The sequence below is a fragment of the Pelophylax lessonae genome, assembly GCF_965119305.1.
Source record: "Pelophylax lessonae genome assembly, chromosome: 7".
Taxonomy (NCBI): Eukaryota; Metazoa; Chordata; class Amphibia; order Anura; family Ranidae; genus Pelophylax; species Pelophylax lessonae.
This window is the reverse complement of record NC_138774.1, coordinates 66,790,998-66,816,803: the sequence shown is the minus strand read 5'-3', so window position 1 is coordinate 66,816,803 and position 25,806 is coordinate 66,790,998. Positions and strand designations below refer to the sequence as shown.

General features: G+C 42.6%; 1 protein-coding gene across 1 annotated transcript in view; it reads left to right on the top strand.

Moving 5' to 3' along the window:
- LOC309559466 (cytochrome P450 2G1-like) overlaps positions 1-25,332 on the top strand; it is a 76,506-nt gene extending 51,174 nt beyond the window's left edge. The window contains exons 5-9 of the mRNA XM_082262738.1: positions 3,387-3,563; positions 10,571-10,712; positions 15,811-15,998; positions 21,544-21,685; positions 25,056-25,332. Coding sequence (XP_082118864.1) covers positions 3,387-3,563; positions 10,571-10,712; positions 15,811-15,998; positions 21,544-21,685; positions 25,056-25,237 — 831 coding nt within the window. The 3' untranslated portion in view covers positions 25,238-25,332. The remainder of the gene's footprint in view (positions 1-3,386; positions 3,564-10,570; positions 10,713-15,810; positions 15,999-21,543; positions 21,686-25,055) is intronic.
- The last annotated feature ends 474 nt before the right edge of the window (positions 25,333-25,806 follow it).

Sequence of the window (25,806 nt, the reverse complement as noted above, 5' to 3'; positions counted from 1 at the left end):
TCGGCTAGTGTGGAAGCAAGCTGAAGCAGATCGGCTGGCGTGGAAGCAGGCTGGGGTAGATCCGCTGGCGTGGAAGCAGGCATGGATGCAGGCTGGAGCAGATCCGCTGGTGTGGATGCACAATTGGATAGTGGCAAGATTTTGCAAGTTGGGAAAAACTTTTGTTTCTTTTTGGGTTTTGCCACTGAGGTTCTGCATGTGAACACAGGGCTGTGAGTAGGGGGAGCAGCTGGTAGCAAAGAAAAGCTGGGGGGTTTTGAAAAAGAGGGAGCAGTAACTAAGGAGGATTTCTGAAGGATTGGTGCAGACAGTGGAGAAGAGGTAAGCTTCAAGGAGTTAAAGGCAGGGTAGGTGCAGCAAGTGGGAACAGGGTACTGACATATGGTTGGTAGAAGGGTAAACTGGGCTGCAACTGTGGTTGCTGTGGGTGATGGAGAGAGAGATGTTTGAGCAGGCAGGTGTCTAGCAGTAGGAAGGGGTTGTTGCAAACTGACTGAAGCTGAGTGCAATATATCTGACCATGCTTGTAATAACGGTTGAACAAGATTCAGTTTACACTCTGCCTGTCTGACAAGAGACTGCACTGCATTAATACAATCTACTAGCACCTGTTGGGAACATGCTGAATAGTGCTCAAAGAAATAAGAGGAGTCATCCTCCAATAACCATACCAGTGATTCTACCTGAGCCATACTAAAGGGGGGAGAAAAGTCATCACTTTCTTTAGGAATACTGGACAAAGCCAACTCTGCACAAACTTGAATCAATGGCTGAACATCATCAAACAGCATCCTGCCCTGATCAACTAGGGAATGAGCAAGACGAATGCATTCTAACAGCTGGTCCCTGGCCCACTCCTTTAATATCTGGCAGCAGTATTCCTTTTCCTCTGTCACCAGCAAAGAAAAGTAAATTACCTCCTCAAGATGCATCTTGCCACAAACAACAGAGCTAAGATGGCTTCTCTGTGCAGCCACTTCTGGTCAGGACTGGCCTTGGTATTCTGTCAGCAACAGGTGTGACCAGAAATGTGTGGACTGACACAGAGAACATTAGACATAATTAAGGTGTAAAGAATATAATTTATTTAAAAATAAGTGAATAACACAAATGTAAACGCACCTCCAGAAAACTATAACTGTGTAAATCCAATCAGATACCCAAACAATAGTGACACACAGGAAACAACTGCTCAAACCAAATATATACAAAACAGGATAAATGAATAGTAATAGTAACAGAGCCGGGTCATACACGGGAGATCAAGCAGAGGGAGCTGGGAGCAAGACAGAACAGAGAGAGGGTTGCAGGAGACGGAGTAAGCAAACAGGAAGGAAGGAATCAGGCTGCAGGGTCAGGGTCAGGATCAGAGTCCAGGATCAGGATACAGGGACACAGGCATGCAGGTCAGGCGCACATGGAGACAATACCAAGGCAGTGAGAAGAAGCATACACAGGGTTTAAATATACTTCCTGCAACCAGCATCAGGTGATGACTGATTGCATAAGATATTCGCTTCTGACTACTGAGAGACACCCGCTGGTGGACACTGGAACTGCAGCTTATGGATCTGGGAGCTACAGTGCCACCAGCAGGTGAGCTTTTTCCTGACAATATCCCATGGTACATTGCTGCCTGCAAGCAGTGATTCCTGTACTGACTCCGCCTCCTGAAACTCCTCCTCTCAGTTCCTCTGTAGTTCAGAAGGCAGGCTCTGTGAAATGTGTAACACAGCAGTGCCTATCCACAGGCCATAGTGAATATGTATAATAAAATTCAATGAAATAAATGTGGGTGATCTTCACAAAGAAAGTTTATAAACTTCAAGATTCTTCAGATTAATGGATGCGGGCTGAAAATAATTTAAATACAGTGTTAGTTATTGTATGATTTTATATTTTGACCATAGATAGCTTTAAAAAACTAAACTCCAGGCTGGTAAAAAAAAGAAGACACAAATTAACACAGGCTTGTAATCCCTATTAATGTATTGATAAATTGGAATTAGGAAAACTGCAAGTAACATAGAAGACAACCCCAATACCCACATCTGTATAGGTATGGAAACAATAGAAAAAGAAACAGGCCTCACCATGTAAATGTAGATAAGGACCAAATGGCCACAGTGGGTCTGATGTTGTCGGACTTTAAAGGGTATGGGTTGGCTTGAATGAGCACACATGAAAATAAAATTAAAAACTTTTATTAAATCTTTGGTAAAAACATCAAACTGACTGTCATGAAAATGTACAGACTGTAGATGTCATGATGAAACAACATCCTATATAGTTCAACGCGTTTCGAAATTGAAAAAGAAATGGCTTCTTCAGGAACCATTATAGTGATGTTCCTTCCATATAACAGACAGTCTACTTTTGGCACATGTTTATCCAGTTGATCCAGCCAGCCTGCCAAAGAGGCACCCCTTCCAAATGTTCCCCAAAGTTGGTGTGGATCCACCTAAACCAAGGAGATGTTGCAGATCGGACCAAGCTTTCTCAGAACCAGAGCCGTGGTGTAAAGGATAGGGAAATTTGGAAAATAAATAATGACATGAATGTGGGCCTCTCAGATGGAAGATGGGGACCACCAAATGTCTTCAGCGGTATCGGACGCGCTTCCTGATTGGCCAGGAGGAGGATCGGTGTGACAATAGCAAATTTTTATTCGCTATTGTTACACAATGGGTGGGCTCGGAACGCACTGCTCTGCACCCTGGGTCCACCCTTTGCATCGCCCTATTAGAGCCTCTGGCTCTAATCAGGTGATGCCAAAAAAAAAATCCCCATTGAACTCCATGCGTCCGGTGCCCCTGCATGCAGATTAGGGGGTCGGGAGCATGGATGGGGGGCGGCTCCCCTGCGCCCTAAGTACATCGGCCGCCACTGGTTCACCTACTAATATACTGGAAAGTGACCACTGCACACATACGGTATCACAGACCTAGCTATCTGGCACTGTGCATGTGAGATAGAAACTATTAGACAGAAACTCATCAGTCAATAGGATTCAGAAATACACTCAATAAGTTGTAGATAGCTGTAGTTAAGTTATTCAAACTATTGGAACATAGGAATACTTGCATAATAATCTTTGCTTAGGGAGAACATACAGCAGCAGTAGCAGCCCGGCCCCTGTGTGTATAAGGCTATGTAACTAAGTTCTTTATCTCTCTCTTTGATATCTCCTTCTGGGGTTTTCAAAGCCCTTTGCCAAGACAAGAAGTGTTAATACATCAATTTAGTTGACACTGTGATAATAGCAGCTAACATAGAGGGAAGCAGATTCTTACAATGATCTTTTTATGTAAAACATAAAAAAGCCCTGATATTGTGGCATCACCCTGATCAGATATAAAAATTGGATTATTTTGTCAATTTTCCAGCTGCATGACATGATTCCTGAGATAATGGACTATGTTCCTGGACCCCACCAAAGGATTAACACAATGCTGCAAAAGCTATTAGACTTTGTGTCTGAGAGGGTGAAGATCAATCAGGAAACCTTGGACCCCTTAAACCCCCGGGATTACATAGACTGCTTCCTCATCAAGATGAATCAGGTAAACTTTTACATTTATATAAATAATAATTCTTCTCTTCCAACACCAGAGGGTGTCCCTGAGCTATCTCTTTGTCTACACTAAGCACTGTCCCTAGCAAGCAGATATCATTTTCCTAACCTGCCACTCCCTCAAAGCATATCCAAATGATATAGGATAAATAATTAGGATCCCCTATTTAAAGGCTTCCTTGCTAAAATGTCCACCTGAATTCTCACAGGAACTTGGCATCACATCAAACACCTACAGTACCTTCCCAGAGAAGACTAGCAGAATCCATAACTGGACAATTTCCGTTATCAGACTCCTCTCCCCTTGTAGCATTGGCACAGTACCACGTTTTGCACTACTTGAATTGTATGTCAAGCCAAAAACTTTTTTTTTATAGTTTTGGACAGCGTGGGGTAGGGTTCAAAACCCATCTGCATTGTAAAATGATCTGTGGCTCTGTTAGAGAGATTTCCCTCACTCTCTGTGCTGTTGAGAACAGAAAAATACCAAAAAACTGGCCTTTTGTGTACATAGAAAAAGCCTTACATCTTTGAGTTCAGCCCATGAAAAATGGGGGTAAAAACAAGTGTTGTGTTTATAATTTTGTTCAGTATGTATACAGTAGATGAATTTAATAAAATTAGAATATCATCAAAAAGTTGATTTCAGTAATTCAATTCAAAAGGTAAAACTGTCATCAGAGAAGGACTAATAAGGCAGCAACAAAGATTTGTCAAAAGGAGGTAGGTAATGTGTCACCAAAGGTTGCCATAGTTTCTTTTATTTAAAAATTTTATCTTGGCTGATAGCTTCCATTTTGGCATAAGAGCCGGTTCACACTGCCGCGACCTCTAAGTCGCCTCATAAGGGGCGACTTGTTAGCGCGACTTCAGCGCGACCTTGCACGTATTCAGCGTGACTTGTATGATAGACGACTTTGTACGACTTTGTATTTGGCCAATCAGAATATGATGGTTCTGGGTCATGCTCAATCACACAAAAAAGTTCTTAAAAATTGTCGTTTTTGATAGAGAGCCAATTATTGAAAAAATTATTTAAAAAAAAAATGAGATGTCTTTGGATTTAGTGTCATGCTACAGAGCTGAAACTTCACAGGTACACTTTCTAGACTTTTTCCAAAAAAAGTCATGTCTGCCTCCAAAAATGCCCGAAAAACACCCAGGTGGAGAGAAGCCATATGCCTGTACTACTAAAAATTATAAGATAAATAATCTTTTTTCTCTGGTTCTGGAAATGCTACAGAGCTGAAACTTCACAGGTACACTTTTTAGACCCCCCAGACACTAAATCCAAAAAAAGTAATGCCTGCCTCCACAAATGCCTTATAAATGCCTGCAACAAAAATGCCCAGGTGGAGAGAAGCCATATGCCTGTGCTACTAAAAGTTATAAGAAAAATTATCTTTTTTTCTGGTTCTGGACATGCTACAGAGCTGAAACTTCACAGGTACACTTTCTAGACCCCCCCAGACACTAAATCCAAAAACAGTCATGCCTGCTTCCAAAAAATGCCCGATAAATGCCTGCAAGAAAAACGCCCAGGTGGAGAGAAGCCATATGCCTGTGCTACTAAAAATTATAAGAAAAATGATCTTTTTTTCTGGTTCTGTACATGCTACAGAGCTGAAACTTCACAGGTACACTTTTTAGACCCCCCAGACACTAAATCCAAAAAAAGTCATGCCTGCCTCCAAAAATGCACGATAAATGCCTGCAAGAAAAACGCCCAGGTGGAGAGAAGCCATATGCCTGTGCTACTAAAAATTATAAGAAAAAATATCTTTTTTTTCTGGTTCTGGACATGCTACAGAGCTGAAACTTCACAGGTACACTTTTTAGACCCCCCAGACACTAAATCCAAAAAAAGTAATGCCTGCCTCTAAAAATGCCTTATAAATGCCTGCAACAAAAATGCCCAGGTGGAGAGAAGCCATATGCCTGTGCTACTAAAAATTATGAGAAAAAATATCTTTTTTTCTGGTTCTGGACATGCTACAGAGCTGAAACTTCACAGGTACACTTTCTAGACCCCCCCCCCCCCCAGACACTAAATAAAAAAAAGTCATGCCTGCTTCCAAAAAATGCCCGATAAATGCCTGCAAGAAAAACGCCCAGGTGGAGAGAAGCCATATTGAAAGCAAAGAAACAAAAAAGGGCACACGTATACATATTTTTAGCATTGTTTTGTTTCTGCATGATCGATTTATGTCACTGTGTACCACTAATAATGAGGTCATGAGAGGGAGAACTGTAGTGCTCTAGCCACTCCCCCGGGGGAAGAGACACTCCCACCTGGGGGTAGGGACTGGATCAGTACATCACTACTTAAACCAAGGAGATAGCCATGACACAGTGGCTCTGAGGAAGAGGCTGGGCCTCGAAATGCGTCAGCCGTCATCTCATCAGTTATGAACGATTGTATGGACTACACCCGGACGTTTGAGCAATTGAGCTTGATATGATTTACTTTATCTACGTCTGTGAGTAGCCATTTTTTAATGTTACTTTAATAAAGCCTTCTATTGAGGATAATGCGCTAGGTCGGTGCGCCCTTTTTTGTTTCTTTGCTTTCAGTACCGGTGGACTACCCCAGTCCGATATGGGCAGCAAGACCTAAGCCATCTGAGAAGCCAGTTGTGAGTCCCGTGAGGAGTGTGGTCGAGGGGTTTGGATACCAAGTGCAGGAGGAGGGTGGTCACACCTTATTGTTTTTTGGATTGAAGCCATATACCTGTGCTACTAAAAATTATAAGAAAAATTATCTTTTTTTCTGGTTCTGTACATGCTACAGAGCTGAAACTTCACAGGTACACTTTTTAGACCCCCCCAGACACTAAATCCAAAAAAAAAATCATGCCTGCCTCCAAAAATGCCTGATAAATACCTGCAAGAAAAACACCCAGGTGGAGAGAAGCCATATGCCTGTGCTACTAAAAATTATAAGAAAAATTATCTTTTTTTTCTGGTTCTGGACATGCTACAGAGCTGAAACTTCACAGATAAACTTTTTAGACCCCCCAGACACTAAATCCAAAAAAAGTCATGCCTGCCTCCAAAAATGCCGATAAATGCCTGCAACAAAAACGCCCAGGTGGAGAGAAGCCCTATGCCTGTGCTACTAAAAATTCTAAGAAAAATGCTCTTTTTTTCTTGTTCAGGACCATTTTAATGGAAAGTCGAATCACAAGTCACTTCAAATAAGATAAGGAGGCGACTCCCATTGAAGTCTATGGGACAAGTCGGATACAAGTCGCCTCAAAGTAGTACAGGACCCTTTTCAGAAGTCGGAGTGACTTCAGTAGTGCCAATTAAGACGGCACTCATTGATTAACATTGCTTTTGTTATGTCAAGCGAATTGGGGCGACTTGAGGGCATACAAGTCGCCTCACAAGTCGAGGCAGTGTGAATGTACCGAATCATGGCTTGGTTAATTCTATTTTTGGTTTCAGCTAAAATATGAGCTGGGGACTTCCAGGATTTTGTGATAGTTTATTTTGAAGCTTTAGTGATCTAAAACAAATGTTTAAATTGGTGATGTGATAGACTTGCCGGTCTGGAGTTAAGAAGTGCTACAGAAGGGTCTGGAGGAATAGTAACATCAAATAATTTCGAGATCATAACAAATAAAGCCTTCCAAAATCACTAAATATAATGATGTGTACCTAAATCAGTACAGCTTTGAAAGCAAGACTGAAAAAAACTAGGGTCATACTTCACAGTAGTGCCTATTGAAGGAATTAAGTGCAAAAGTTGGGTTGTGGCACTGCTCTGTATGCACTATAGTGATCAGTGTGCTTGTACAATAAAATCAAAAATCTCAATGCCTATTATTAAATCAAACATGTGCAACATATGCAAATTTTGTGCAAAAACTGTTCCTGTTGTGCAAAAAATAACGTATTGTAGATTATTGTGCAAACTTTGCAAAGGGTGAAAATAAAACTAATGTGCAAAATCCGCCAAAAAAACAAAAAATGAATAACAATAAAAATAATATTAGTTTAGAATATCAGTGGAGCCAGAAGCATATACATTTCCTGGATGTTGACATCTTTGGACATGAGGATAAGTTATTCACTACTATTATATACTTCAAACCCACTGATCGTAACAGTTACTTGCCAATAAATATCGGTCAACACCTCTTTTGGCTAAAAAATATACCTAAGGGGCAGATGATGAGAGTAAGGCGAAACTGTAGTAGGGAGTCCGATTTCTTAGTTCAATCTCAATTAATCAAAGAACGTTTTGCCCAAAAAAGTATATAATAAACACCAGTTAGATAGGACAATACAGGAAGTTTTGAATATACTGAGGTCCGAGTGCCTACAGAATAATAGGACATCAATTTTGAATAATAAAGAACAGTGGGGTTTTATTTCAAATTTTCATACCCACTATAGAGAAGTAGAGGCCATTTTTAAATGTCACTGGCACATTTTAAAAATAGATAAAATACTGGGACTTTTATTGCCTCAGACTCCATCATTTACTTACGCAAAGGCTCCTAACTTTGGGGATCAGGTGGTTAAGAAAATGAGAGACCCCCCCTAGGAAACAGGAAATGTCCTGGGACAGGAAAGCTTTTTTTGCTTGTTGGAAGTGCAATGCTTGTAAGCAAGTGAAGAACAAAATAAGGGGATAATAACAGAACATATAAAATATCGTCATTTTTTTTACCTCCAATACTACACATGTAGTTTATGCTCTGGGTGCCCTTGTGGATCCTTGTGGAGTTTTTATATTAAAAGCAAACGTGTGCACTATGACTGAGATATGAGAGCTGCCATTACTGGCTTCTAGATGAAAATGCTATTTTATACTTCTGAGTCACAGAACAACATAGAACAAATAGAACTCACAGAAAAATCAGAATTCCATATCTCTGTACTTGTTCTACTGAGTCAGGGAAACACTGAAGCCATACGACAGCCAACGAACTAGCATTTTCAAATGAAAAATTTATAGTGCCAGCTCATATATACAGTATTTTTCCTATGACAGGTATACTTTATTCTTTCATTGTTTATTGTGTTCTATGTGTAGTGCTACCTCTGTAGCAGCCACTCCTTAGAATGGGTCAACTATTCTTTGCCTAAACCGCTTTATGAACTTCAGTCTTTAAAGCACACTAGGTGGAGTGTAAACAGCATGCAATATCACAGAAAATCACTGAAAGTAATACTTAGTACCCATTAGTAGTAATACATCAAAGAAAACAAGCACTAAACCAGTTCGTAAAGACAAACTTAATATATTGTCACCTGACATGCTTTATAACAAATTAAGCATAGAAATGGATGAACAACTGTAATAATACAATTTAGCATACAGGGTCATTAGTAATAAGAACTAGAAATAAAATGACACGGAGTGTCTAGATCAGTAAAAAGAGTATCAAGGTCACATAAAGTGCAGCAGTGGGCAGTAAAGAAGCTTGATTTATTGAACACAGAAACTATACTGCCAAAGTGCCTTAGTGGCCCTATGCTAGGCCTAGACCGACTGGATGTGAATTGTCCATAGAAATTAAGGAAACGGGAGAGAGGGACAGAGTGGGCTTGTAGTATGGTTTTAATTTAGGGGCAGTCCTTATGTTGTTCTTCTGCCAGCTATAGTTGGGGCCTTTTAAGAAGCGTTGGTGCACATAACAACAGTTTTAGTAAACCAGCATGTAGTAAAGATGCAGTAATGGTGCAGCATAGGTGCAGTGATTCTACAGTAAAGGTTCAATTTCAATGTACTTTATGTCATGCCTCCAGTAACACAGTCCCTTTTAGTGGTGTAAACATTGGGCAGTGCCATCAAACTAGTCCCTGTAGTGCAGCTGTTAACTCTTACAGTGTCTCGACAGAATTCCTCTGGAGATTTAGCAGTGGGAGGTAGAGGGTGAGAGGGTGCACTAGTCTCCTTGTGGCAATGCTGCAGACGCAATCGCTGCGGTCTATGCTGCCTCGAGTGCCTGCGTTGGTTTGGCCTATCAGCAGTCTGGTCAGTATCTCATCACTTCCCTCAGTGCAGAGAGGGAGAAGTTTTTAGAGCAGTCTGGTAAAAGCTATTCTACCACTCCCCTTCCTCTTCAATATCTTATGGGAACTGTATTGTAAAGGTCCTATTCATTGATTCATGTTTCAAACTACAATTCGCATGATCCTTAGCATTCTGCATAGAAGGCCATAGGCTTTCCTGACTATAGTTCACCCTCTGCTAACTGGAGTAGATAGTGCAACACAACATTCAACCTCAGGGCCGGGACAAGGGGTGGGCAGGAGATGCAGCTGCCCGGGGGAATGTGGTATCATGTGAGGTGGGGGACACCACAAAGAGATTGGGAGGGAGAGATTTGTGTTGGAAGGGGCAATTTGGGGTGTGGCAAGGGGCAAGTTTTGTTCTAGAAGAGAAAATTTGGGGGAGGGCGTGCTAAGAGTTGTGATTTAGGAGAATTTGTGTTAGGAGGGGATGGGGGGAGAAGATTTTTGCTAGAAGTGGGGATTTTAGTGTTAGGAGGGGGGGGTTTGAAGTGGGGGGAGCAGATGTGTACTAGGAGGGGACATTTTAGGGGAAGAGTATTTCTGTAAGGAGGGGATGAATTTTTTTTTAGGGGGGAGGGCATTTGAGCTGGGAGGATTTGGGGAAAGGGGGGGGCAAAAATGTGTGCTGAGAGGGGGGTATTTCAGCAGGGGGCGGATTTGTACTGGGGGGGGGATTTATGCTTAGGGGGTAAGCATGCAGATTAGTGCTTAATTTTTTTGGGGGAGTGGAGATTTTTGCTGACACATAATGATCACATATCTGGGGGGCGCACTTTGATATGTTCGTCCTGGGCTCTAGATGACCTAATCCTGGCACTGTTCAACCTAACAGCAGAAAATGAAAGTAAACTAATTGTAAAGAGTGAGATGTCTCCTTCTCCATGTTTCTTTAGTCCAGCACCTACATATAACTGTTCTATGCAGTAATTTATAATGTGTCTTAAATTAACTCTGTATTTCCAGGAAAGGCAAAATCCATCTTCAGAATTTAACACGAAGAACCTGTTATTGACCGTCCTCCAGCTGTTTTTTGCAGGAACAGAAACAGTGTCTAGCACCCTCCGTCACGGTCTTCTTATCCTTGTTCACTACCCTGAAATACAAGGTAAAATGTGATCATAGCATTACAGGTCTGAACCTGGCTTTATATAAAGTGTACAGTCTAGGCATGATACTTATAGCATAGTTATATTGGTCCAGCTTGGATCAAGATATGCACATTTCATACCTCTGATACTACTGTAATCGCTGCAATCCTCTAGGTCTTGTGATGAGTCGACTCCCGACTCCCTTCTGCATAGTGACAACAAGAGGTCACCCTGCACTGCTATCATTCATAGAATTTATTTTTTATTATTTTTTAAATACCATTTTTCTGATTAAACAAGGTAGAGAGTGATGTCACAAACTTTACCACATCCAATCAAAGAACATCTTGTATTCATTGACAAAATGCAAGGCGTTCTGTGAATGACGGCAGTGCTTAGCGAGCAGCCACCTGTGGCCGTGTGCAGAAGGGAAGCTGCTAAGCACAGAACCTGAAAATGCTACAGCGGATGGCATCTTGGCAGTAAATCAGCAATCATCTTTCACTGCTCTAAACTTTTTAAAGCACAAACCTTAAAGGGTAACTCCACTTTTGTTGAGAAAAAATCATTCCCCTCTGGGTGATATATGTACATTGCAAGGATTTTACCAACCTTTGTTGCAGATTCCTACCTTTTGTTATTCTGAAGAAATCACTGTTTGTTCCTCTGTGCTTCTGTGATGAGTGAGTCTAATGGGAGTGGTTTCATAATTATCATTCAGCTGTGGCAGCTGCAGAGCTCTAATGAGAAAAGCTGCTGGGTCTGCATCCCTTTAGACGTGTTCCTGTTGGGAGGATCTCACCAAAAATTACATTTTTGTTACAGGAAATGCCTAAAATCTGACTTGTATCTTAGTGCAGACTTCTGGGAAAATCAGTGAGCCAATCACACAAATAGGAAATGATGTTTCTGGGGTGTGGTCAGTATACACTCTGTGTACAGAACAGCTCTAAGCAGTCATATTGCATTGCATTTTCAGAAAATTAAAACAGCTGCAGATTGAAAACGAAAGGTCATTTTTTAATAACATTCAATTACAATATGATTTGTGTCACAATTGTATACACTATATTGTTTTTTCTTGTTTTGCTATTTTTTTCCCCATGAAAGTGGAGTTTCCCTTTGCAGTTGAAGTTTAGGTATGATTGTTATAGCGTAGTTTCTTCAGTCCAGCTTGCAGCAATGCAAGTATGCATACTTCATACCTGAACGATCCCTGTGGAAGCTAAAAAATCACTGTAGTAGTCAACACTACCACAGTGATAGCAGCAGTCTTCTGCATCCAGTATCAAGCAGTTGCCTTTCTGCATAATAACCATAGGAAGGAGGGGTCCTCCATTCTGCACTGCCCCTATTCAAAGAAAGCCTTGCATTTTTTTCAGTGAACACAAAAAGTTTTCTGATTGGATGAGGGGCAAAAGCAGGGCAGTGATGTCAGCATCTAATGGAGTCTTTAGGACCTTGTAAGGATACTGCTAATGAGCGTAAAGTGAATGGCAGTGCCCACTTTATCCAGCAGCTATGTGGGCTTCTAAAGAAAGACCCTCCCTCTCTACAGCAAAGAAGACTTGGACCCTGGTGCATGGTATGACTGCCAATTCAGTTAAAGTATAACTCAATTCAGAGGCATAACTACAGGGGTTGCAATTGCAACCGGGCCCCATGCTCCAGGGGGCCTGTGCGGCTCCCCTGTACACCTGGATAGGAGGAGTGGCAGGGGCAGCATGTAGAGAAATCACTGTCCTCCCTTTTCCTCCTGCAGGAGGAAAATGGAGGAGATTGGTTCCTCTGTATGCTGCCCACTGCCACTCCTCCTATCCAGTTCACTTGTGTTCTTCTGTCTCTGGGCCCCTTTGTGCTCCCCTGACCCCCCCCCCCCCACTGTGCTCCCCCCTCTCCTGCCAGCTGCTGCAGGGGATGTGTCACAAAAGAGAACCAGGAAGGGGTCGATAAATATGTAATTTACCAGCTCCTTCCTTTTCTGAATGGACAGAGTCATAGTCAGTGACATTGTAAAAAAATAAAATAAAATGATAGAAAATAATACAATTAAAATACCAAAAAATAAAAACTACTGACACCAGTGGGTGAACTTCCAGGATCGCAAAGTTCACACTTGTAATTGGGCCCTGGCATTCCACCATCGTGGGGAGGCCCCAAGATGGCAGGAAGGGGGCCCCCTGCAGAACTTGTGAAAGGGTCTCGGTGCGGGACCATAATAAAGGGCCCCGCAATGAGAGTAAAGGGCCCCAAGATTCAGTGGGAAGAGCCCCAGGCTTGAAGGGAAGGGCCCCGACCAGGGGTCCGGGGGGCCCTTCATGGTTTCTTGTACCGGGGCCCTGGAGGTTCCAGTTATGCCTCTGACTCAATTTTTTTCTATTGGTCCAGGTACCCACAAATAAATAAAAAAATATTGCCAATGGTTGATAACCCCCTTCATGCTCAAGCGCTGTCCCTGACTTCCTCCTCGGTCAAGTGCCAGAGGTCCTCTTCTAGGCAGAATGACACTCTTACATTTTGCTTGTTGTTCAAAAGGAGCAAAAACTCATCTTTTTCAAACTAGTTGAATATCCCCCTGATGGCCCCTCTAAGGACTTAGGACCAGGGCTCCTGAGGCACTGAGAGCAACCAGCCCTATCCTGCATGGAGACAGGGACAGGAATATTCTCTACTTCCACTAGTGTACTAGGAAGGTTGCATGTCACATGGTACAGCACACACAAGGAATATGAAATGTTGGGTTGAGATACTCTTTAAGAAAAAGTAAAGGTGTGTGTGTGTGTATATATATACATATATATATATATATATATATATATATATATATATATATATATACATATATGTAGCAAGGTTTCCAGGCCTATGGCCTGATGTGGGTCTGCCATTAGTACCGGTAACCTCTCCAGCCCATGTGAGCTGTGACCCTGGGTGTGATAACTGAAGCAGCGACAACTCTGGCATCTTTGTTTGTGGTTTTTTATTGGAATTAAGGGATGGGAGAAGGGAATGAGTGGGATACTCCTTGAGGCTTAAACTAATTACAATTGGGACTTTACTTCTGAAAATGCCTGTTGGTGCTTCCTTGATGCCAGCCGGGGCCAGCCAAATGCTCACTGACACTGAGAATACTCTGTAGAACAGAAGAAGTGCTGAATCCTCAACTTATAGTCCAGAAGATCCAAGACTGAGAACTCCTGACACTGTGAAAGTCACTGAATACTTTCCCCCGCCTGGCCCAGCTTGAAGTAGTATGTAGTAGAATTCTATATAGCTGTAACTGTAACTGGCACACTGTACAATTCAGGACCCAAACTGCAGGTGCCCCCTTTAGCCTTGAACTCTTCAGGGTCCACTGACTATGTACCCCCTCTGTAGCTTCAGGGTCCTCAACCTAGGTACCCCCTTTACAGCTAGCTGATACTGGATCCCAGAACCTCTTCCCGGAGTGGTCCCCTCTAACTTCAGGCAGACCCCCAGGGGCAATCCTCAGTACTCATGACCTGTGTAGGCTTTCCTGTGACTGGACCCCTCTCTCTCCGCATGCTCTCGGCACACCGGATCCCCTCAGCTCAACTGAGCACTCTCTGGACACTCAGGAGGCCCCCCCGAGACATCCGCCTTCCTCAGACAGCAGGAGAGACAGCCACACTCTCCTTCCTGGGATTCTGCTCCCACCAAAGACACCGTGCCACGCACTTCCCCCCAAACTTATACCCACTCCCAGAATCCTTTGCAGCATAATCTGCCTTCTGGGGTAGTTACAAGATGGGATGTGTCCCCTGATTGGGCTTCCCACATTGTCCTATGAGAAGACTTTCACAGGAGCCAGTGGGGAGACTTCTCCCCTCAGCAGGCACATCTGGAAGCCCTGACACCCTAGCTTATTATCATTATTATTTTTTTAATTACCAGCGTGTACTTTGGAGTGCTCAGGGTCTAGGTGAAAAACTGAATTTCCATTTGAAGCATTTGGGATATTTAGTTTAGCTTTTTTTTTAAAAACAAAATATAACAATTAGGAGGTTTAGGTGGGGGTGGTGTAGCTTAGTTAGGTGTAACACTGGCTGCCTATAAAGGTCCCTATATTTCAAATAAAGCCAAACAAATAACTTGAGGATGCTATAGTACTGACAGCATGCATTCTGCAGCTGTTCTTTTGTCTAGGACTGCTTCACCATCCATTTTGCAGCACTGTCCAACTTTAAGCCAGCTCCTACTATTCCTAGACCCAGGCCCCTATGAGACAGTTGACACTTTAAAAGTACCCTTGCAGAATGTAGTGCTTACACCTGGAAGGGGCTGCTGAGAATATTGCAAGTTCTGCCACAGTAGTTCAGAGGCTGCCAGTAACACATAGGGTTCCATGCACAATGACAGTACAGGCTCAGTCTAGGGGATGTATTGCTGCATAACCTGAACAGGAGAGGTTTGGGGACACAGAATACTCCAAAACAATTATAGCACTCAATGAAAGGACAAACATGTTAGTGGAAAAATCCTTTCAGGATTAGGTACACACTACAGTCCCAAATCAGGTCTTACGCTCAATGTTTCAGAAGCTGTCTGCCACCTACCATATACAGGTAGATGATAAAACATCCTTCTCCAAACCAAGACTTCAGGACAGTGCCCTCCATCTTTTAGCATTCTTCTCCAGGCCCTTAGCCCAGCTCCTGCGGAGGCCCAGACTGCAATTCCTGGTCCCAGTAGCTATCTCCCAGGGGATTCAGCCCCAGGAGAACTGGAACCCTTCCTGGAGGAAAGAACACTCTGTAAAGACCTCCTAAACATGTATCATCTTCTGAGCCACATTCTGGATGTCTCCTTCTAGGGATTGGCTGGAGAATGAAAAATATTAATGCTAGTCAATTGACTCTCCCTGCCCTATATTTTTGGAAGATTCTTCCAAAAGCAGGTGAAAGAAATCAAACACCCCAGCTTGGAAACCCTAACCAGACAAAAACAATCAATTAGTGCACCACTCATTATAGCGAGGCCAAAAACTACATTTACCCTGGCAGCCTTATTAGAAGAGGGTGCTATAAAAGTAAGCAAGAAACATAGAAAAATATCTACGAAAATAACGAGGTTCTATGCCCCTTTGCCTTACAGACAAATTGCATCAAGAGATTGATAAAGTAATTGGAGTGAACCGTAGTCCTAACATTGAGGACCGAAGCAAAATGCCTTACATGGATGCTGTGATTCATGAAATCCAGAGGTTCAGTGATGTTCTGCCACTCAATCTTCCACATGCTCCACAACAAGATATTAAAATGAATGGCTACACCATACCAAAGGTAATTTCAGTTTTTTTTTTTAATTTGAGAACAAAAGAGCATTTACATGTGAGGGGGTTTGCTCAGCAGCGGGTGTGTGTATCCCCCTGCGTGAGTTCACACAACAAAATTAGGCACAGCAAACAGCATTGCAGGTGAAAAAGACAAAGGTGTGGATTATTTACACTATATACAAGGTAAATAAAATGGCAACAAAACAAAAAGAAACATGGAATCAAATCCTTGCCAATTTGGCAACTTACTACACACAGGTGCCCTGGCTATCAACTAGGTGCAGCCTTGTGCTGCCCCCAGCACCTATCTCCCTGTTTAAGAGGATTTCCACACAGGCTACGTCTCACTGCACAGGACAAATCTTTTGTCTCACCACACAGGAAGGTATCAAGCTCCCCCAGTCTACACAGGCACAAAACTGGTTCCCGGGATGGAGTAACTCTCTAAGCAGGCTGGGAGTTTTTGTAGAGGCCCTAATGAGCCAACTTACTTCAGCTGGGCTCATTACCTCTACCACTGAAGGACTCTTAGCACTTCCCCTAGCCTAAATCCAGGACACACATATCTACCATCCTGGATGCAACCGGGCGATTTTATTTGCCTGCTGTCACAGTATATATAGCACTACCCCAGGAGGCCCCATGACGTGGTTTTGGTCCTACTGCCCTGCCAAGTGATGACCAGCCATGTTCCTGGACCCGAGTGATCACGGACACATTTGAAACTGTATAAATGGCCTTTTTTAAAATAAAACTAAAAGCACAACTTTTTTTTTTTTTCATTTTGGGAGGGTTATAGCCCTTGTCATTTTTTTTGCCATCAGTTTCCCATTGGGGAGATTTCCCTTCACTTTCTGTCCCATAGCCAAGCAGGAAGAGAACAGAAATCCATCTAAAGTGAGGGAATCCCTGTGTGTCACCAGGGTCACCATAACGAGTCTACCTGTTGGAAGGTTTCCCCTCCATTTCTGTTCTGGTCTTAACTTAAAATTTGAGATTTTCTTTTTTTTTTCACTTTCTGTGATAACAGTAAACAGGAAAAATAGAGAGGGTGAATTTCCCTAACGGAGGCACAGCAATAAAAACAAGAGTTTATCCCTCTGCACTCTATTCAAAACCAGAAAAAATGTTTTGCTTTTCGGTATACTTTAACGGTGGGTTAAAATATAGTGTATTCATAAGATATACAACAGTTCATGCTGCAGAAAGCATCACGGTAAACAGTGACATGTGGCTGGGCCCAGGAGGTTGGTACCCAATTTGGAAGAACAACATACAGAGTCCAGAAAAAGGGTTGAACAATTCATGTATTTTAGAGTTGTAAGTAAACTGTTAACAAGGCAATTAGGAATCTGCTATCACTAGTACAATGGCTATAGCAACTGTGGGACACTCTGGTGGGAACAGTTCCAGAAACTCTTGTACTTGCAACTCAGTAACACTGGCGATACAAGAACAATACAGTAATGTTGGTGGCCCACAGTATCTCTCACTACTGCTATGTCACACAGGTATGGCCTACGTTACTGGGTGCTGCATCTGCAAGTGGGGTGGCTGACTGGCGAAGTGGCGGCACAAACTGCTCTTGAGGAAAATTAGTGAAGCCTAAGTAGAGAGTCTCACAGCCTATGGGCAGCAGAGCATACATAAATGTCCCTACACTTTTTGCCTCTACATGCAGGAACCTTTCCCTGAGGCTAAGTCACTGTGCCTGACAAGCATAGTTTTTCTACCTACAGCAGCCACTTGCAGAATGCCTGCCAACCCCAAAAGGGCACTGCTGTTTATTACTAAAGATGGCCACCAGGGTCACTCAGGGCAGCAGTGTCCAATCGAACCCTGGCCTCCTAATGGTATCTACAGGGTCTGTGGAAGGATTCTACCTACTCCACGCCAGTGGGGTTAAACTCTGTCTTTGTAAGTAGAAAAGAAAGTGGCACTTCCAGACCCAGGAACTTGGAAACTTGAGTTTTATTCTTCAAATCAAAGGTACAACATCAGACAGGAACACAAGACAAACTGGACAGCAGACGCGTTTCACACCTTGTGCTTATTCATTGCTGATGAATAAGCACAAGGTGTGAAACGCGTCTGCTGTCCAGTTTGTCTTGTGTTCCTGTCTGATGTTGTACCTTTGATTTGAAGAATAGAACTCAAGTTTCCAAGTTCCAGGGTCTGGAAGTGCCACTTTCTTTTCTACTTACATGGACTTCTCAGGTTGCAGACCTTGGTGAGCACCCATTCCTGCAGGACTGCCACAGTTGCTCGGGATCCATCCGGCTCAGCTGGCTGCTTTCAGAGCTGTGATTTGTTTCTTTTTAAACTCTGTCTTTGCCACTGTTGGGATCCAAATTCCTTTGTTGGAGCTCTCTGTTAAAGTACATTAAAATCAGGAGACCTCTCACTAGAGAAGTTGGTTCTTGGTCTGAAGTGGCCCCTTGTAGACCAGGTAAGAGGAACAAGGCGCCCCCCCCCCCCCCAATAAAACTAGCAATAGATAATACTTCAGCCTACTCCCTGTAGCTCTAGTATCTTTTGAAGCACTCTTTTACACTTAGGCAAGCCATACCAATTTTCTTTCCATGGGTTGAAGGAAAGGAAATTGCTTGATCCCCACATCAACACAGTCAGAGCTTTTGTATCCTGACAGTGGGAGGTTTCCTAGCTGTCAGAATACAATGATCACTGCTAGCGGGTTCAGCTGCTGGCAGTTATCAAATGAAAAAAAACACGACAGGCTGGTTATACTGAAGTCAATTGATAGATGGACTTCAGTACAACCAGCCTGCCCATACATAGATAGAAATGTGTCCAGTTTCTGTTGAACTGGACAAATTTTCATCCATCTATGGCCAGCTTTAGGGTCACTAGTAGCAGGCTCTCAGCACTGCAACAGCAGATCCTTTGGCAGCAGCCTCAGGGTCCTGTAGCTCAACACACTAAGCCCAGTTCTGCAGTATGTGGTCCAGCAAAAAAGTCCTCTCCTCTCCTCTCTAGGGAATCAGCACCACTAGAAAGCCCCTGCACACAGACTCTCAGCTACTCAGCTTGCCCAGTCAGCAGCCCTTTACAGAGGATCCTGGCAGCTGAAAGTCTCTTGCCTCCTCAAGCCCTGTTCCTGGGCTCATTGAATACACCTGGTCATTCTGCTCTCCCTGCGGGAGCCATCTCTCAGCTCCGAGGTGGTGGTGGGGGGAGAGGGGTAATTCATATAGCCTCAGTGGTCCGTTGGAGCCATGAAGAGTACTCCAAAGTCCTGCCCTCCTCTCCTTGAGCTTTACAGCTTGATTTACAACTTTTTATTTTTATTAATTATAAAATAAGAAATCAAATTAATAATCATTCAATCAGTTATAAAGGGGCCTAATGAGTAACTTTTGCTGACACAAAAGCAATCCTCTCATAGTCAGTTACTCACAGTGATTTCAAATATCCTTGCAAAGACCTGCTTGCTGCCATTTGTATTGGATATTACTCACATCTTATTTTCTGCAGCCACCTCCTACTTCCTGAGCACTCAGGAGAAGGGTTGGCAGGAGGTACCACAGTACGTGGTTCAGGAAGCAGGTATCTGGAAAAAATGTGTTCTTTGAGAATGGACAATCCAGCTTTATTCTCTACAATTCGAATGTGTAAATGCAAAAAGTACCGCATTATGGCCACATGATGGCCATGGTGCTGCCTATTGCAGAAAAATAGGTATGCTCTTCAGAGCCATCTCGTGGTCATAATACTAGATTTTCCACATTCACACATTCGAATTGCAGAGAATATAGTGAGAGAACTTTAAATTCTGCCCCATTCGCACAGAACAAATTTATATGAAGTTTTAAGGGATGAACAACAAATAAAAATAATTATTCTTATACTATAAATACACCCTAAAAGTGTCTTTGTTTGCTGGAAATTTTTGTTTTGATTGTTTTTATCAGCAAAAGAGTCACTAAAAAATGTGAACACCTATATGTATGTCACCAACTTCAACCACATTCCTGACTTTAATACCTACTTTTCTACCACCTACGCCCCTCTGGGACACTGACTTGTAGGCAGGTGCAGCCTGTACACCCCATTGCCAGAGGCACTTGACCGAAGCTAAAATGCAGAAGGGGAAGGAAGTTGTGAGGAACTTGGTTCCTCTATGACTTCCTGCAGTTACAAGGAGACTGTCCGATTAGACGCTGGCACCCCATGTTACTTGGGTCAGGGAGTCAGTGTATTTAAGATTCTTGCTCCCGGGTTTGGCGCGCTTTATGTGAGTGGCTAATGTAGGGACAGGTTTCATGTCTGGCAGGGACAGTGCTAACAGATAAGGAAAAGTTCCGTAGGAGTGGGGACAGTGCAGGGACCTGCCTCATTTCAGGAAGCCTCAACTTTGGGCGTGGAGTAGCCAGGCCGCATTGTGATCCTTGTTGCAGATTCTGTCAGCATCTTTCAACCCTGCAGACCACTGTTACAGTTCTTAAGTGGCTTGGGAAGGTAGTGCCTACCCACTGGGCCTAGTTGAGTTGTGTTGGACCTTTCTACACTATATTGCTATTGTGGAGAAGGCTGTACAAGGTGGACATTACTGAGGGGGAGTGCTATCTGGCCTATTGAGCCTAGTTGGAGAAGGGTCTATCCACACTTGATTGTACAGGGTGGCCTTCTGATTGGAGCTGTTCACATCAAAGTAGGATATCCCTGTTTATCGCCATTCGAGTGAAAATCAGTGCCCAACAACTCCATCATCTTCTCCTTTTCTGGATGGATGCATATATACCAATGCCTTTACTGACCCACTAGGTGTATGTCAAACTGGGCCCACATATTCTGGTAAGCCCACGCCTGTTGTCGGTGGTGGTCACTTTATCCACTGTGTTTTTAAGATTCACCTGGACCATATTTTGAAGACTCACTTTTTCATGTCACTTTGGACTTTATCTTTATTTCTTTATTTTATTTTTGCATCATTTATGTTCATTCATATGTAATTATTGTCACTTATATAAGGTTTAGTGCAGCACATTTTCTACCACTATACTGCTATTGCCCAACTAGTTCTCAAAGCGTTTACTACCCGCCACCAGGAGTGGCTGGTCCATAAGGGGTGCAAAAGCAAAGCCACCCCCCCCCCCCCCCCAGTTTGCATGCATGAGTTTTTTTTTCCAACCCACAATAGAGCCTGAGGCTCTAATTGGCTTGAAAAAGGTTGGGCTTGGAACCCACTCACTTGTGACACAAGCGAATCAATATTCCCTATTGTCTGCCAGGTTTATACTCCCGGCAAATCAGGACAGGAGGCAGATCGGGTTAGCTGGGAGGAGAAGGGGCTGAGTGCAGGGGGGCTGTGGATAGGTGAGTGCGGAGGACCATGGAGGGCTGAGTGCGGGGGGGCCGTGGAGGGCTGAGTGCGGGGGGACTGTGGAGGGGTGAGTGTGTTTGCTGCACCCCCAAAAACGTTTAGCACCAATCACCACTGCCTGTACCTTGCTACCTTGAGTGTTCAGCAAAAAAAAACTAATTTTGTTAGTATTGACCTACATAAAGCTCCCAATTTATTTTTTAAACAGGGTACTGATGTATATCCAATGCTCTTTTGTGCTCTGAGAGATCCCAGCCATTTTGAGACTCCACTTAAGTTCAACCCTGGGCATTTCCTGAATGAGAACGGCAGCTTCAAGAAACAGGATGCCTTCATTCCTTTTTCCACAGGTATACAATTTTCATATAGACCTGTATAGATATAGTACATACTGCTGTACATCGATCAAAGAAAGACCTATAGTAGAACTATTAGCAAATATAAATGTATGTACTGTATATGATTTAGTGTGTAACTAAGACCTTTTTTTTTTTTTTTGTGACCCCTAGTAATGTTTTATTATCTGTTCACATTGCTGTTAAATCCTTCAAATTAAAGCTTAACCTAGTGTACAGTTTTTAAGCAGTTACCAGCAAGTTTATGGGGTCTCTACTTGGGTGATTTCCTATCAAGACATGGGGGAGAGTTTTTAATAGTCTCTACAGGTTCCTGTTCAGGGGGAACCACCCATTTCTTCTATGGGCAAAATGCAATAGACTGCAGAAAAATCTCACATTGTGAAAATAAACATGAGAAAATTGCTTTTTGTAATCTTTTTGGTCAGTTCACCAGGGGAAGGCAACTGCGGCCCTACAGCTGTTGTGAATCTTCAAGTCTCATCCTACCTTTGAATGTAGGAGTAACTGTCAGTCTTCCCATCGTGCCTCTGTCATACTTGTAACTGTAAGTCTTGTAAGGCCTTATGGGACATGTAGTATCACAACAGCTGGAGGGCCATTGCCCACCACCTAGGGCTTTCAGATGTATTATTATTATTATTATTATACAGGATTTATATAGCGCCAACAGTTTGCACAGCCCTTTACAACACGAGGACAGACAGTACAGTTACAATACAATTCAATACAGGAGGAATCAGAGGGCCCTGCTCAATAGAACTTGCAATCTAAAAGTATTATGGAGGATTAATGTTTCCAGGCCTCCTCCTAATTTGTCCAGACAGTGTAGGACACCTGATAACATCAAAATCATCCAAAGATGCATCAGGAAGACCAAAGAAACTTTTGGAATTGAAGTTTTAAGCTGGCCATAAACTGTTTGAATTTCATCCCTTTCCTGATGAACTAACCAATATTAGTTTAGTGAGTGGTCCTCTCAACCCTTTTCCTGCCCAATATCTTTTGATTAAAAAATTGAAAGAGCTAGGCTAAAAATTGTTGGCCAAACAATAGCTGCATTTATTGCCTATAGACATAATGATTAAATATCTATGCGTGTATGGCCATCCATAGTGATCACATTTCTTACTTTTTTTTTTCACAATTTAAGATTTTTTTTTGCCCTGTTGTATTTTTTGTCTTTTTTTTTGTTGGGCTGCTCAGGTGGTGCATAGTTTAATTTTAGACCTTGGGTTGTTCAAGAGAGTTGAAACATAGGAATTTCCATTGCTTAAAGCCGAGTTCTGGGCACAAAATCGATCTTTTTTTTTATTTGTGCCCGTCCGCTTTTTCTTATTCACCTGAAAAGGAATTGGATAGTTAGGTTTTTTTTTTTTTTATTTACTCACCTTGTAATTGGAGATCGAATATACTCACCTATTCTTCACTTCCTCCCTCTGCGCCGCGGCTCCGAAGTCACTTCCTGGCTTGCACTGATTCCTGGGAGCTGAACGTCATCGCTCCCAGGAATCAATGCAACGGCACCGGCCCCGCTCGTCACTTCCGGGGCGACGCCGCATTCCCTGCTAAACAGCTTCTGGGCATGCCCAGAAGCTGTGGAGGAATGCAGTGCCGCACCGGAAGTGACGAGAGGGGCCGGTGCAGGCGCATTCGGGGACAAGAGGACACGGAAGAAGACGCAGAAGAGGATCGCGCCGGCTTCAGCTGCCCACAAGAGAGATGGCAACGCTGTGGAAGAAATTTTATAAGTGAGTATTTCTTCTGGCAGGTAAGAGCGAACCGGGATAGATCAGAGGCTAGCCATTGTGGAATGTACTAGCCCTGACTGTCCCGGGGGTATGTTCACTGAAATTTTTTTTCTGTGCCCGGAACTCCGCTTTAAATTTTTTGAAACTCCAAATTCCATAATCAACTCCAAACTTCATAATCATTGTGCTTCTCTATTGCTTAAGCCAGGGATCCTCAAACTACGGCCCTCCAGCTGTTGCGGGACTACACATACCATGAGGCATTGGAAAACTCTGACATTCACAGACATGACTAGACATGATGGGAATTGTAGTTCCTGAACAATTGGAGGGCCAAAGTTTGAAGACCCCTGGCTTAAAGCGTTTGTTACCCCAACACTTCATATTTCGGTTATGTGTCTGCTATACCATGTACTTGGAAGATATGTAAAAACTGCGCTAAACCCAGTACCAAAGGGCATTGACGCCCTGCTAATAATAAGTGTCTGTGTAAAAAATAGTTTGTAATGCAACACAGACACTTATTATTAGCAGGGCGTCAATGCCCTTTAGTACTGGGTTTAGTGCAGTTTTTACATATCTTTCAATTTTATATTTACCTTCTGAGGTACTTTTTGGAACTAGCTGTTCACCCTCCCATTGCAATTAGGTAAACTCCAGTGGCGCGAGTGGTGCACCAATATCACTATACCATGTACTTGTATGCGAAAATATTCTGTTATCTTTGTATTGCTTCCTTTGTGTGAAATCCCTGGTGTTCCTGCCAGTCCCTCTACTTTCCTATTAAAAACTGACCACACTAAGCAGAGAACATATCGTGGTCAGTTATCTAGCTATGCTGGGAGCTCAGTGTGCTCTCCTCTAATGATCAGATTTGTCCTGACATGCCCCCCCTGCACAGCCATTCACTGGCAAACTCAGTGTGCTGTTGCTTCTCCTCCCCCCAGCCCTTATGCAGCTGAGAACAGAGGGAATGTGATCACTTATAAAAAATAGGAAAAAAGGTATTTATAATGTGTACAAAAATGTTTTGCCTTTCTTTTCTATTTTATACTGAATGGGTTGTTTAACAAGGTGATCGTTTACAACCACTTTACGTCTTTTAAACTGGCCATAGACATTTATTTTTTTTCATTCAGCCAATAGGCTGAAAAAAAAAAAAATCAAACAGATTCCTCTATCCACACAAATGAGGTAGATGCAAGAATCACCCAGCTGGGACATTGTGTTCTGACAGCAGGTTGCAACCACTGATTAAAAAAAGTTTTATACTTTTCCCATTCAACAGAAGTTGATCTAACAATCCACTTCTGTCAAACAGGGAAGGCTACAAATTGATCAAAATTGCTAAACCTACCGAATTTTGACCCATCTATGGCCAGCTTTACCTGGAAAAGTTAGTCATAGTTCAGGAGTACAGACCTTTGAAACTTTACTAGCTGCATACTTGTTCCTAGGTAGTGAATCACAGATAAATATGATGTCCTTGAAACCAAAGTGATCAGTGATGGCACCCATTTCCCTGTCCTCACAGGTAGCTTCTAAAACAGAAAACTTTTTTTTTGTAGATCAACAAAGTTGAAGTGTTACTTTTTAACTTTTCATTTACCCAGGTAAACGGATCTGTGCTGGTGAGGGGCTGGCTAAGATGGAGCTCTTCCTGTTTTTCACCACCATCTTGCAGAACTTCAAGTTGACCTCAAAGATAAAATTTACTGATGCTGACATCAGTCCAAAGATGACCGGATTCTCCAACATTCCAATCGCTTACGAGATCTCGTTTGTCCCTCGTTAACTGAGAACATGGAGAATTTTTACAAGCTGCTGAAGATTGTTATCCTTATATTTTGTGTTGTAAAAATATTATGTGCAATTTAATACACAGTATGATTTATAAGAGAGTGACAAGAAAAAGTGGGTGATGGCGCTGCCCTATGATATCCCCAGTAATTTATAAACAAATATAGTATTAATGGGTAAGTATTTGCGACATTTTAAAAAATGAATAAGTCAGAAATCAATAGGTCATATGTGCAAAATCGCGAATCGATATGAACCTGTGCAAACCATTGATAGTGCAAAATATGCCAAAAAAGTGCAAGTGCCTAATTTCAAACTCACTTAGTGAATAACATCTATGAAATTCATACATTAGTAATGAAAAGAAAATATATATAGTTCATAAAATTAGATATAGTTCATAAAATAAGTTCTTAAATGAAATATGTGAAATCCTGTGAATAAAGAATATCCTTTTTAAAAAAAAAATCCACTTGTGATCTTGCTGCACCTTATGGTGCTACCGGCGGGATACTTTGATGTTGTAACACTCAGGTGGGACAGAGCCAAGCGTCATTGCGCCAC